Source organism: Tamandua tetradactyla, chromosome 10 (assembly GCF_023851605.1).
Source record: "Tamandua tetradactyla isolate mTamTet1 chromosome 10, mTamTet1.pri, whole genome shotgun sequence".
Classification (NCBI taxonomy): domain Eukaryota; kingdom Metazoa; phylum Chordata; class Mammalia; order Pilosa; family Myrmecophagidae; genus Tamandua; species Tamandua tetradactyla.
In genome coordinates this window covers 4443859-4456113 of record NC_135336.1, presented here as the reverse complement: position 1 = coordinate 4456113, position 12255 = coordinate 4443859, and the positions used below count along the sequence as shown (strand labels likewise).

The 12255-nt window shown below is 38.5% G+C and overlaps 1 protein-coding gene across 14 annotated transcripts in view; it reads left to right on the top strand.

Annotated features, from left to right (window-relative positions):
• The window catches only part of IGF2BP2 (insulin like growth factor 2 mRNA binding protein 2), a 187515-nt gene that overhangs the window by 76985 nt on the left and 98275 nt on the right, over positions 1-12255 (top strand). For 9 of the 14 annotated variants that reach the window (XM_077117811.1, XM_077117803.1, XM_077117804.1 and 6 more), the window contains one exon: positions 6410-6494. The exons of the other annotated variants lie outside the window; for them this stretch is intronic. In XM_077117811.1, coding sequence (XP_076973926.1) covers positions 6410-6494 — 85 coding nt within the window. The remainder of the gene's footprint in view (positions 1-6409; positions 6495-12255) is intronic. 14 annotated transcript variants of the gene reach the window in all.

Here is a 12255-nt window from a genome sequence, read left to right as displayed (position 1 = left end):
TTTACAGTATTGTGGTACCCTTACCACATTGCATTGCTAAACCTTTTCCCACCTCCCCAAACAGAATCCTCACACCCATTATGTATAAACTCCCTGTTCATCTTGCCCCCTGCCCCTGGCATCCTGTATTGTAATGCTGTCTCTATGAACTTGCCCATTCCCTGATATTTTCTTTGTAGTTACCATGGGGGTTAAATTTAATATCCTGTATCTATAACAATCTCTTTTGCTCTGATACCAACTTGAGTTCAAAAACTGTGTTCCTATGCCCTTCCATCCTCCCACATTTAAGTAGTTCTTGTCACACACAAGATTGCACATCTACACATTATGAGTCCCAAATCACTGATCATTACATTTTGTACATTTGATTTTAAATCCTGTAGGAGTAAAGTAAAAAGTAGGGTTACAAACCAAAAATACTATAGTACTGGCATTTGTATTTATCCATGTCATTACTCAGTGAAGGTCTCTATTTCTTCATATGGCTTTAGTCTATTATCTTTTGACTTTTCTGTTCAACCTGCAGAGATTTTGCATCTCTTATAGGGTCTCTTTAGTGGTAAGGCTTTTGTTCATCTGGACTGTTTTAATCTCCCTCAATTTTGAAAGACAGTTTTGCCAGATATATAGTTCTTGGTTGGCAGTTTTTTGCAATCAGCACTTTAAATATATCATCCCACTACCTTCTTGCCTCCATGTTATCTGATAAGAAATTAATACTTAATCTTTTTGAGGCTCCCTTTTATGTGACACATTGCGTCTCTCTTTCAGGTTTTAGAATTCTCTCTTTGACATTCGGCAGTTTGATTATAAGATGTTATTATGTGGGTCTATTTGGTTTACCCTTTTGGTGTTCATTGAGCGTCTTGGATATTTATTTTCATGTCTTTTATTAAATTGTGAAAGTTTTCAGCCTTTATTTGAATAGTCTCTCTTTTCCTCTTTCTTCCCCTTATGGGACTCCCACAGTGTGTACACTGATGGGATTGGTGATGTCCCAGAGGTTCCCCAGGCATTCTTTACTTTTCTTCTTTATTCTTTCTGTGCCTCAGATTGAATGATTTAAAATGTCTTCTCTTCAAGTCCTCTGATTGTTTCTTCTGCCAGCTCTAGCCTGCTGTTGAACCCCTTTCGAGTTCTGGGTGACTAAAAGCTGGTTCCTCTACCCAGATTATTCTCCTTCATTCTCCCTTCTCTGGACAGGGCCAGCTCATCCTTCAGAACCTAACTTAGCTGTTAATACCTCCCTCAAGCCTTCCCTTGTTTCCTCTTTCCTGTTGCTTTTGCACTCTACATTTGCTTATCATGAGGTACTTCTACAATGCTCTATAATTATTGGTGTTTATTTTCTGGCCTTAATTATGAGCCCTGTGAGGGTATGATTTAGTCTAATTCATCTTTGTGGTCTAGCCCCCATATATTACCTAGAAAGTAATAAACAGTCAGCTAATATCTTTTGAATGATTAAAGATTCTCATGAAACTTAACTATCAGAGGACAACACTGGCATTGGTGCCAAGTGGGAGATATTTTGTGTTGGTAAAAATGAATATATTTCTAAAAGTAGTCAGGTGTTGGGAATGATGTGGTAAGAGGAACTCTTACACATTGGTAATGAGAGTATAAATTGGCACACCCTTTCTGGGAAATGGTTCGGAAATTTGAGGCTTAAATGTGAGTATACACTTTGACCTAGTAATTCTATTTCTAAGAATCTATTCTAGAAAAAGTAAGAATTCACCCCAATGTTATAATATAAAACATAAAAAGACCAGAGCAACAACTTTCTGATTTTATGTGTTCCCAACTGACTAGTGAGTTCCTAAGAACTTGGTATGATAATTATAACTTCTTATGGTCTCCCCATCTTCCAGCCCATTGTCTTGCCATATAGTAAAGGTTCAGTAAATGTTTTTATTGAATGAATATTTCTCTAGATTTGAAACAAAAGGCAGCAAATATGGTGGGCCATGGTGGCTCAGCAGGCAGAGTTCTTGCCTGCCATGCCAGAGACGTGGGTTCGATTCCCAGTGCCTGCCCATGCAAAAAAAAAAAAAAGGGCAAGTACATAGTATAATGTAACAGTTACACCCCTGCACAGATTTAACAACTGGTATTATTTGACATTTTTGTTTCCAATCTTAATTTTCATTGTTTATAATTTAAAAATTATGCAGGTAGTATATGCACATATTCTCCATGCACAATACTTTTGAACCTGCCATGTGATTTCATATTTTATGTTTTCTTGTGGATCAAGTCAGAAAAGGTATCACTTACTTTTAATGGAGGGGAAAAAAGGTTGGGAGAACAGCCAGGATTAGAGCTACTGCTGCTAACTCCTGGTGGAGTGTTATTTTCACTACAGGAGTCTTTGGAGAACTCTTAGGAAACAACGAGTACCTAGAATGTTTATTAAACGAGGGTGTGCATCAGTTCCAGAAAGATGTTGACAGATTAGAAGGAATTTAAAGAGGAGCCAACACTGCTGGAAGGAAGGACATAGGAGAGATGAAAGGAGCTAAATATGTATAGCTTGGCCAAAGGATGATTAAAGTGGATATGATAACAGTCCCTAAGAATGTGAAGGATGTAAACAGCATGGAAAGAGAAAACGTATTTAGACTCAATCAAAGCAGTATTTAAAATGAAATAAAAATTAATGCTGAACATCAAGAAAACCTTATTTCATGGTGAGACTTGTGAGCTTGTAAATTAGATAGAGTCCCAAAGGAAATATCAAAGGACCTATATAGAAAGGCATTTGGGACTGAGCTATTCTGCCAATTTGGGGAGGTCTCTTCCATTTCTAATTTTGATGACTGAGATCATGTCCCTTCCTAACATGGATTTGCCATGGATATGCCAACTGTTCTAATTGCACAGTTGTACATATCAGGGTCAGAAGGAAGAGTCTTGTTAGAATCTCCTAGAAACCGAACTCGGGCACGTTCCCAACATCATGTAGTCAGACGTTGCCAAGCCTGCTGTGTAGGCTAAACCGGAACCCCAAGATGATTAACCGTGCTGTGAGAAGGTGACTGTTTCCCCCTGCCTTGTGCACCCTGCTGGAATTTTCAGGATGTGGGTGAGATGCAAAGGTGCCACATTGAGAAGCAAGTGGGCTCATTCCTGAGGGCATCTAGGAAGAAATGCAGTAAAATATTGCCACTCCCTGGGCACAATATGCACAAGACCATAAATCTTATGCATATTGTGTGTATAAAGTTGTGTCCCCAGGTGGGGCACCAGTGCCCATGGGGACATCACATAAATGCTGAAGTCACATTTGTAAAAGTTGTTCAGCTTTAGCTGAGATATATCCATGGTATTATCTCTGGCCCCATTGGAGTTAGGTGAGAGATGTCCTTCAAATAAATGAGAATTTTGAGAGCAGTCTTAAAAGGAAGGAGTATGATGTTCGGAATGAGAAGGGTCAGGGGTCTTTTGGGGTCATTGGAAGGGGTTGGAACACATCAGACCCTGTGAAGGAATGGTCCACCCTACCCCTAGTGCATGTGAGCTTATGGAGTCTAGGCCCAGTGCTACCTTAGACCTAGAGGAGCTTCACCCAGGTGCAGAAGCAGCCAGCCTTAATGATCTGTGAATTTGATCTGTCAAACTGTGCAGGACTGATAAAGGTAGACTGTGGGTCCTCATGGTGCCTGTGATATTACCACGAAGAAAAAGTTCTGAGAGGGTGGGAGGATTCTTTCAGATCAGCTTTGCTGGAGCAGCCCAGAATTCTACAAGTCACAAATGAGCTAGGACTAAAGTGTATGTATATAGTTTGTAAATGAATATTTTTGTCCTTGATTTTGCAGTGTTCTCCTTTAGTGTCACTATTCCCTCCCCATCCACATTTATTCACTCATTCAGCTAACTTAATGAGCCTTTCCTGGGGCTACTTAGGAGGCTATGATGATAAAGATATCAAGACTGTAGTGGTGAAAATGAAAAAGAAATGGTATATTTTTAGAGAGATTTAGGAGATATAGGTATGGAGTTCAGGGTCCCTGTTCAGTGGTAGAGTTATGACTACAACCTAGATCTTCAGGATTGTAGGACAATGAATCCTGCCTGCTGTAGAAAGCATATTTCCTCCTCCCGGGAAATATGTAATTTAGGTTTTCTTTCCTAATCAAGGACTTGGCATCAAATTAACCACAGATATGACTAACAAAGTAAAGATATTTATATGAGAACTATGTACTCCTTAACAATTTATATATTTATGCTCTAAATCCTTTAAGATAGGTATAATTTGCTGATACACAAACACAATTTGCTTGATATACAAGCACACACAAATAATGTTTTCTTTAATAATTATTTAATTATTTTGTCTGCCATTTTTGAATAAGGGCTGCCTTTTACTGATTAAGACCTTAGTTTTTGTTCTTTACATATAATAACTCTTTCTTCACTATTGTACTGGGAGATAAGTACTCTGCAGAGGAAACTGAGACATACAGGAGTTGGATAATTGGTGAAGGCCACATGATAAGTGGCAAAGCCTGCATTTGAACTCAGGTAGTTTGATTGCCAAGTCCACATCCTTGAACACTTAGAGTATACTGTCTTTCACAAGAGAAGGCCTTTGGGGTTATGGTTTAGCCTGACTCTCCTAAGATGTGTCCAAAGAAATTTGAGCTTACAGTCAATTTTCCTGTTGAAAGCAACACTTAAAATTATCGTAGGCCATGTGCACGCTGTCTTGGACTACTATAGAGAAGTATCAGCGTACTTCTCACTGCGTTGGAAACCCATCAAAATATTTGCCAGTAATGAATGCATGCTACTTTTTTCAAAAGAGCTTTAACATTGCAAAAGCAAGCAAAGTCTCCCGATCTGTTCAGTTTGCAAATTCTTTGCTCAGAAAAAGTAGAATGCATAGAGGCCCTTAATGATTGGAGTATGGGCATTGATGATGCTTTTATAGGAAAATAATGAAAAAAATATATAGGATTTGGGGATCATAAGATATTAGTTTAAGTTTGGGGTCTAACATTATCTCTGTTACGTTGAGTGAGTTGTTTGACCTCTGAGGGTGTATTTTCTCATAGATACTTTTTGGCCTACCCACCCTCACACAGCTGTTGTTAGAATTAGATGAGATGCTGTATGTAGAAGCAGTTCAAACTCCTTAACTCTGTTCAGATATTGGTTACTCTTGTGAGGCAGCAGGAGTTGGAGAGTGAGGCACCAGGGCAAAGTTGGGCAGCCCTCTGGATGAATTGAAGAGTTTACCTTGCTTCCTGTATTAATAAGGAAATGTGTCCCCTTTTATGTTGAAATGGGGAGTGGGGAGGGACAGCTGCTGAAAAAAATATTTGAATGTTACTCTGGTTTGTTTGTTTTTTAACTGTCACCAGAAATCCTTTCCCAGTAATGAGTGTGCACACTTTTTCTGAACAAATCCTTAAATTGCAGTGTGAATAAATTGTTTAGTTTTTACTGAATTTTTCTTGCAGTGAGAGATACTCCATTTTGTTATTCACTCAGAATAAAGTGTTATGTTTTCCTCCATTTCTTTTCTGTGCAGTTCGTAGAGAGCATAGCTAGGCTTTTTATTTTCCTGGACTGTTGTTTTTATACTTTTTTGTGTTTACTTCATTTTTTGGGTTCTGGTTTAATGTCTTAATTTTTAATACAAGGGCTCTCTTTATCTGCCTGTGCAAACATAGGGCCTCGGGCACCCTAGATATACAAAATACTCACTAAGTGGTATAGAGTAGAGGCTGATGATCTTCTTACCCATTCCTCAATTTCTTTACTCCTTTTAACCTTGGGTAGCCCATTTTCCTTGCTATCAGTTTTCCTGAAACATACAGAAATTAAATAAGGGAGTGTGGCATTTCAGTCAATTAATGTGGTTTCCTCAAATTCCTCTCTGATGTAATGAGAGAGTAAGAATAGGTGCTTTCCAAGGTTCCTTCTTTCTCATTAGGGATAAGGAAATAAGAAGGTTACACTCTCTGGCAGAGCCTAAAAAGGCTTTGAGATGTCTTATGCCTCTCAGCTTTGTTGTAGCTTCCCCCAGTTTCCAGGTACATACAGTGAGAAGCATTAGAACAAGGCAGAGAAGAAGGAAAGGCATGAAAGTGAGGGAAACAGTCAGATGAACAACAGGAGGCTGTGTGTGTGGAGGGCAGGATTAATGGGACAGTAGCAGCATTCCAGAAAGAAACTGTAGCATCCTGAAGAATGTGAGCATCTGGCATAATTTATATACATTGTATCATCTGTGATCTTCATAAGGGATTATCTGACTCAACATCCTTTATCCCACACATTGCTCATATTAAATTTGGGGAAAAAATATATTTCTCTAATTGAGGTATGAAGTCCCTGATCATGTAGTTTAGACTAACTACAGTCACTGACTTCTTATTTGACTTCATAGACTCTTCATTTTACAAGAAATTTCTTCTTGAGACACAGTTTCCGAGAGGAAGGTCATGTCTGCACAAGGCGAACTGCATCAGGAGGTAGGGACTTGGCTGGGCTATCTTATAGACCCACGTTTGGGTTTCATTGTTAAAATTTCCGGATCACAATCTCACGAGAGAGTTGAGAGTGAATCAAAATGTCAGTTGAGAGATGAGTGGCAGCTTCAAGGACGATAACTGCCCCCACCAAGCCTAAACCACGCGAGCCCCTTGCCCAAGAGACTGCTGCAGTTGACCAACCCTGCCCCTCCATTACCAGGTGCAACCGAAAGGTCACTATCAAAGATGCAGATGGGTTGGAGGAGATGCAACGGGACTCAGTAGAGTACCCTGCACAGGAGTTGAAGAAATATAACGTAGAGAGGGACCTTGCAGCCCACTAGCCCATATCAAGAAGGGGTTTGACACTAAGTACAACCACACCTGGCACAGCATAATGGGGAGGAACTTTGGTCATTATGTGACACATGAAACCAAGCACTTCATCTCCTTCTACCTGGGCCAAGTGGCCATTCTTCTGCTGAAATCTGATTAAAGCATGGGCCATTCCATACACCCACTGATCCATCCAAAAACAAGGACTGAAGATCAAACTCCAAATACCAGAGACGGAAATCCTCAGCCGTGCTAACGGGACACGTTGATCTCTGAACCTTTACTGTGTTGTTTTGTACAAGGCATTCTCTGTACTAATTTGTTATGGTTATAAAACAGCAAAACAGCTCACATTTGTATTTGTTTTCTATTCTATATTTCTCCCTGCCCTATGCTTTTTTCTTTCCCAGTCTATCCCTTTCAACAAAATAATGATCTGTTGAAGATGTGTGTTAAAAAAATGCCAGTTGAATAACGTGTATTGAGAAATGCCAAAACAACATTATCAACAGCATTTTTTCTCTTCATTGATCATCATAGTCTTCCTTTGGAGAAACCAGATTACTTTTGGAAGATTGCTTCATGGGCATTGAGAAGTTAAGTTGTTTCATTAATTTAGCAGATCTTTATTGAGTGCCACTCTCTGTGCCAACTACTGAGCAAAGTGATAGGATTAATACAAAATTCTAGCTTTTGAAACTCATAGTCCTAAGGGAGAGAGAACCATGTAAGCAGATACCAGACTCACCTGCTTGTGCAGGAAGGAATAAGTAGGTTTTTGGAGGCAGAGAGTAGAGGCAAAAACTTACTGAAATAGGTATCTTGAACAAGAGGAGTTTCTCAGACATTAGGGAGAGCAAGTGCACAAGAATAGAGGCTGAGTGCACTTTGGAAGCTGCAAGGCGTCAGGGATAATCTCTAATGCTTATTTTCATTAAGCCATAAAGCCTGATGAGAAATTGGGTCCTGAAAGCTTTCTTATTGAAAAGTTCATAAAATTAATGGTGGCAAGTCCTCGCAAATCACCTAGCAAATGATACAGCTGTACAGTGTGCTCTTTTGTCTCCCTTTTAAACTCCAAGCCGAACAGCAGTGAATTTCAAACTTGTGGTCTTAGGACTCCTTTATACCCTTACTAATTATTGAGGACTTCAAAGAGCTTTTGTTCATGTTGGGTCATATCTATGCATATTTACCATAAGTGAACTGTTTATCAATTCATTTAAAAATAATGTGAATATACCAGTTACAATGTAACATAACATTTTAATTAAAACATCTGTGTTCCAAAGCCAAAAATTTTTAATTAGAAGAATGGCATTTTATTTTACCTTTTTGATTTTGCAAACCTTTTTACTACCTTGCTTAATAGAAAGCACATAGATTCATATATCTACTTCTGTGTTCAATCTGACACTAATACGTTATTTTGACTAAAATATATGAAGAAAATCTGTACTCACCCAGATTATAGTTGGAAAAAAAGAAGGATATTTCAATAAGTCTTTTCAACTAATTGTGGATATTTTTCTTTGATAATTATACCAAAACTTGATGACTTGTAGTTTCTTTTTTTATTGTGAGATATAACATATATACCAAAAAGCAATAAATTTCCACGTACATTTTAACAAGTAATTATAGAACAGATTTTAAAATTTGGTATGTGTTACAGTTCCATGAGTTTTTGTTTTTTCTTCTAGCTGCTCCAAGATGCTGGAGACCAACAGAAATATCAATATAATGATTCAGCAGGCATACTCATTTGTTAAATCCTATTTTCTCTGTTAAACTTCTTCTCTTTAAATAACATATACACATAAAAGCAATAAATTTCAAAGTACATCTGTTCTACAGTTAGTTGTAGAATAGATTTCAGAATTTGGTATGTATTACAATTCCTTAATTTTAGGTTTTTATTTCTAGCTGCTCTAAGGTACTGGAGGCTAAAAGAGATATCAGTATAATGATTCAGCAATCATACTCATTTATTAAACCCGACTTTCTCTGTATAACTCCACCATCACCTTTGATCTTTCTATCCTACTCTTTAGGGATGTTTGGGCTATGCCTGTTCTAGCTTTTTCATGTCAGAAGGGGCTGCCATAATATGGGATAGGGGGATAGAAGTAGCTGATGTTCTAGAAGTGCTGGCCCCACTGCATTTCAGGACTTTTTTGGTCCAGGGATCCAACTGAAGGGTATAAGTTTTGGGGATTTACCCTAGTGCGTGGAAACTTTGTAGAATCTTATAGGTATTCTTTAGGATTGGCATGAATGGTTTCGGTTAGGGTTTGGCAAGCTATGATAGTTTGCAATGTCTGATTGAAACGTGTAAGAGTGGCTTCCAGTGTAGCCTCTCGACCTGATTTGAACTCTCTCAGCTACTGACACCTTATTTGTTACACTTTGTTTCACCCTTTTTGTCAGGATGGCATTGTTGATCCCATGGTACCAGTGTCAGGCTCATCCCTGGGAGTTATTTCCCACACTTCCAGAGAGACTTTCATCCTTGGATGTCATGTCTCACATAGGGTGGGGAGAGGGCAATGGTTTCACTTGCAGAGTTGGGCTTTGTGCCAGTTTGAAAGGATTTATGCACCCTAGAAAAGCCACTTTTTAAATCCTAATGCAATCTTGTCCACTTCTTTAAATCCCATTCAGCACTGTGTGCTGGAAATTTGATTAGATTATCTCCACAGGGATGTGGCTCTGCCTGTTCCTGTTCCAGGTGGGTCTTGATTAGTTTACTGGAATCCTTAAAAGAGGAAGCATTTTGGAGAAAACTTCAGAACAACGAGAGAGCTGCAGAACCATGCAGAGCCATGAGGTTGAGAGTCCACCAGTCAGACACCTTTGAAGATGAAGAAGGAAAACACTCAGGAGAGCTTCATGAAAGAAGAAGTCTGGAGAGACAGTTAGCAGACATCACCATATTCACTACATGCCTTTCCAGTTGAGAGAGAAACCCTGAACTTCATCGGCCTTTCTTCAGTGAAGGTAACCTCTTGTTGGTGCCTTAATTTGGACATTTCTGTAGACTTGCTTTAATTTGGACAATTTGACAGCCTTAGAACTGTAAACTTGTGACTTATTAAATTCCCCTTTTTAAAAGCCATTCTGTTTCTGGTATATTCAGAACACTAATACAGATGTCTGACAGCTAGCAAGCTAGAACAGGTTTAGAGAGAGAGAGAGAGAGGCCGCATCTGAGCAACAAAAGAGGTCATCTGGAGGTGACTCTGAGGCATACTTATAGACCTAGTAGTTTCTTAAAGGCTGGTTGCCATGTATTTGAAACATGAGTGAACTTTTAGATTATGTTCCATTACAATCTTTTACTCATGCAGGATTTTGTAACATTAGCCATTTGGAAAATATTGGTTCACTGGCTGTTTCAGTTTGCTAAAGCTGCCAGAATGCAATATACCAGAAATGGGTTGGTGTTTATAAAGGGGATTTTTTAGGTGACAAATCTACAGTTCTAAGGCTATTAAAATGTCATAACTAAGGTATTAACACTTCACTGTCATTGAAGATAGGCCGATGGCATCTGGTGTTCCTCTGTCACATGGGAAGGTACATGGCAACATCTACTAGCCCTTCTCTCTGCTGGATTGGTTTCAAAATGGCTTTCTCAGCTCCTGTGAGTCCTTCTAGCTTCTCTGGCGTGCTTTCTTTCTGAGCTCTCCTTCTCCATGAGCTCTCTTAAAGGATTCCAGCAAGCAGACCAAGACCCACCTTGAATGGACGGGGTCACAACTCTATGGAAACAACCTAATCAAAAGGTACCACCAACAATAGGTCTGTACCTACAAGATTGGATTAAAAGAGTGTGGTTTTTCTGGGGTGTATAACAGTTTCAAATCAGCATACCAGTTTATTAAGCTCTTCAAAATTTTGACAGGTTATATTATACAATATAAAAAAGATATCTGTTAATATAATGACCAATCAAAGTCTTTAAACATAGGGAAACTGTAAGGTCATGGTAGTAAATACAAGTTTTTCACAATTCTGATTTTTGCTTGAAGGCTCAAATTTGGTCCTTGACAACAAATACTGTCAGTTATATTCTTTGAAGTAACCAGTTCATTTCATTCATTTTTAGAAAATGTATGTCAAATACCAAATTCTGAATAGCCATAGCGCTCTAGCAGACATTCTTTCAAATAAAATTGTATTCTATAAAAAAAGCAAGACAGGTTGAGTCACAACTCAACCTGACATGTGTCTTTCCTCAAGACATCTTTAGTATGTATCAGGATTACTTTATGTGTATGTCTCCATTTCTTGACACAGAATATTTTTATTTGTTCTCCAGTTACCGCTGGAGTCACCATTGTTATTCAACATTGTACTGGAAGTTCTAGCCTAAGCAATTAGACAAGAAAAAAAAAAAGCAAAGGCATCTAAATTGGAAAGGAAGAGTAAAACTATTTTTGTTAGTAGATGGCATGACACACAAAAAAACTAGTAGAGCTAATAAACTCAGCAAAATGATAGACTGCAGGATTAACACACAAGAATCATTTATGTTTCTATACACCAGTACTAAACAACTCAAAACGAAAATCAGGAAACAGCTCCTTTACAATAGCATCTAAAACAACAAAATATCTGTGAATAAGTTTTAAGTATGGAGGTGAAAGACTTGTACACTGCAAATTACAGAACACTGCTGAAAGAAGTTAAAGAAGAACCAAATAAATGGGAAGACATCCCATGTTCATAGATTGAAAGATTTAATATTGTTAAGATGTTGTAATGGTTAGGTTTATGTGTCAACTTAGCCAGGTAATGGTGCCCAGTTGTCTGGTCAAATGAGCACTGGCCTAACAGTTACTGCCTGGACATTTCATGGACTTAAATCATCAATAAGTTGATTGATTGCCGCTATGACTGCTTACATCCGTAATCAGCTAAGGAGAGTCTCTTCAGCTATAAGAACATTTAATCCAGGCAGTTGAAGGCTTTAAAAGGAGAGATCAGAAGAGAGAATTTTCAACTCTATTTCAGCAGCCAGACTCTCCCGGGGAATTCATCAAATCCCTTCACCAGAGTTGCCAGCTTGTGAGCTGCCGTGTGGAATTTGAACTTGTGATTCCCCACTGTTCTGTGATACACTTTTATAAGAGCTCATATGTGCAGATATTTCTTGTTGGTTCTGTTTCCCTAGAGAACACTAACTAATACAGTGTCAGCACTACCCAAAGTGATCTGTGGGTTCAACATAATACCTATCAAAATTCTAGCAGCCATTCTTGCAGAAATGGAAAAGCTAATCCTCAAATTCATATGAAATTGCAATGGACACTAGATAACAAAATCAGTCACATAAAGGAGAATGCAGTTGGTGGTCTCACACGTCCTAATATCAAAACTTACTACAAAGGCATAAAAAATAAAAATAGTGTGATACTGG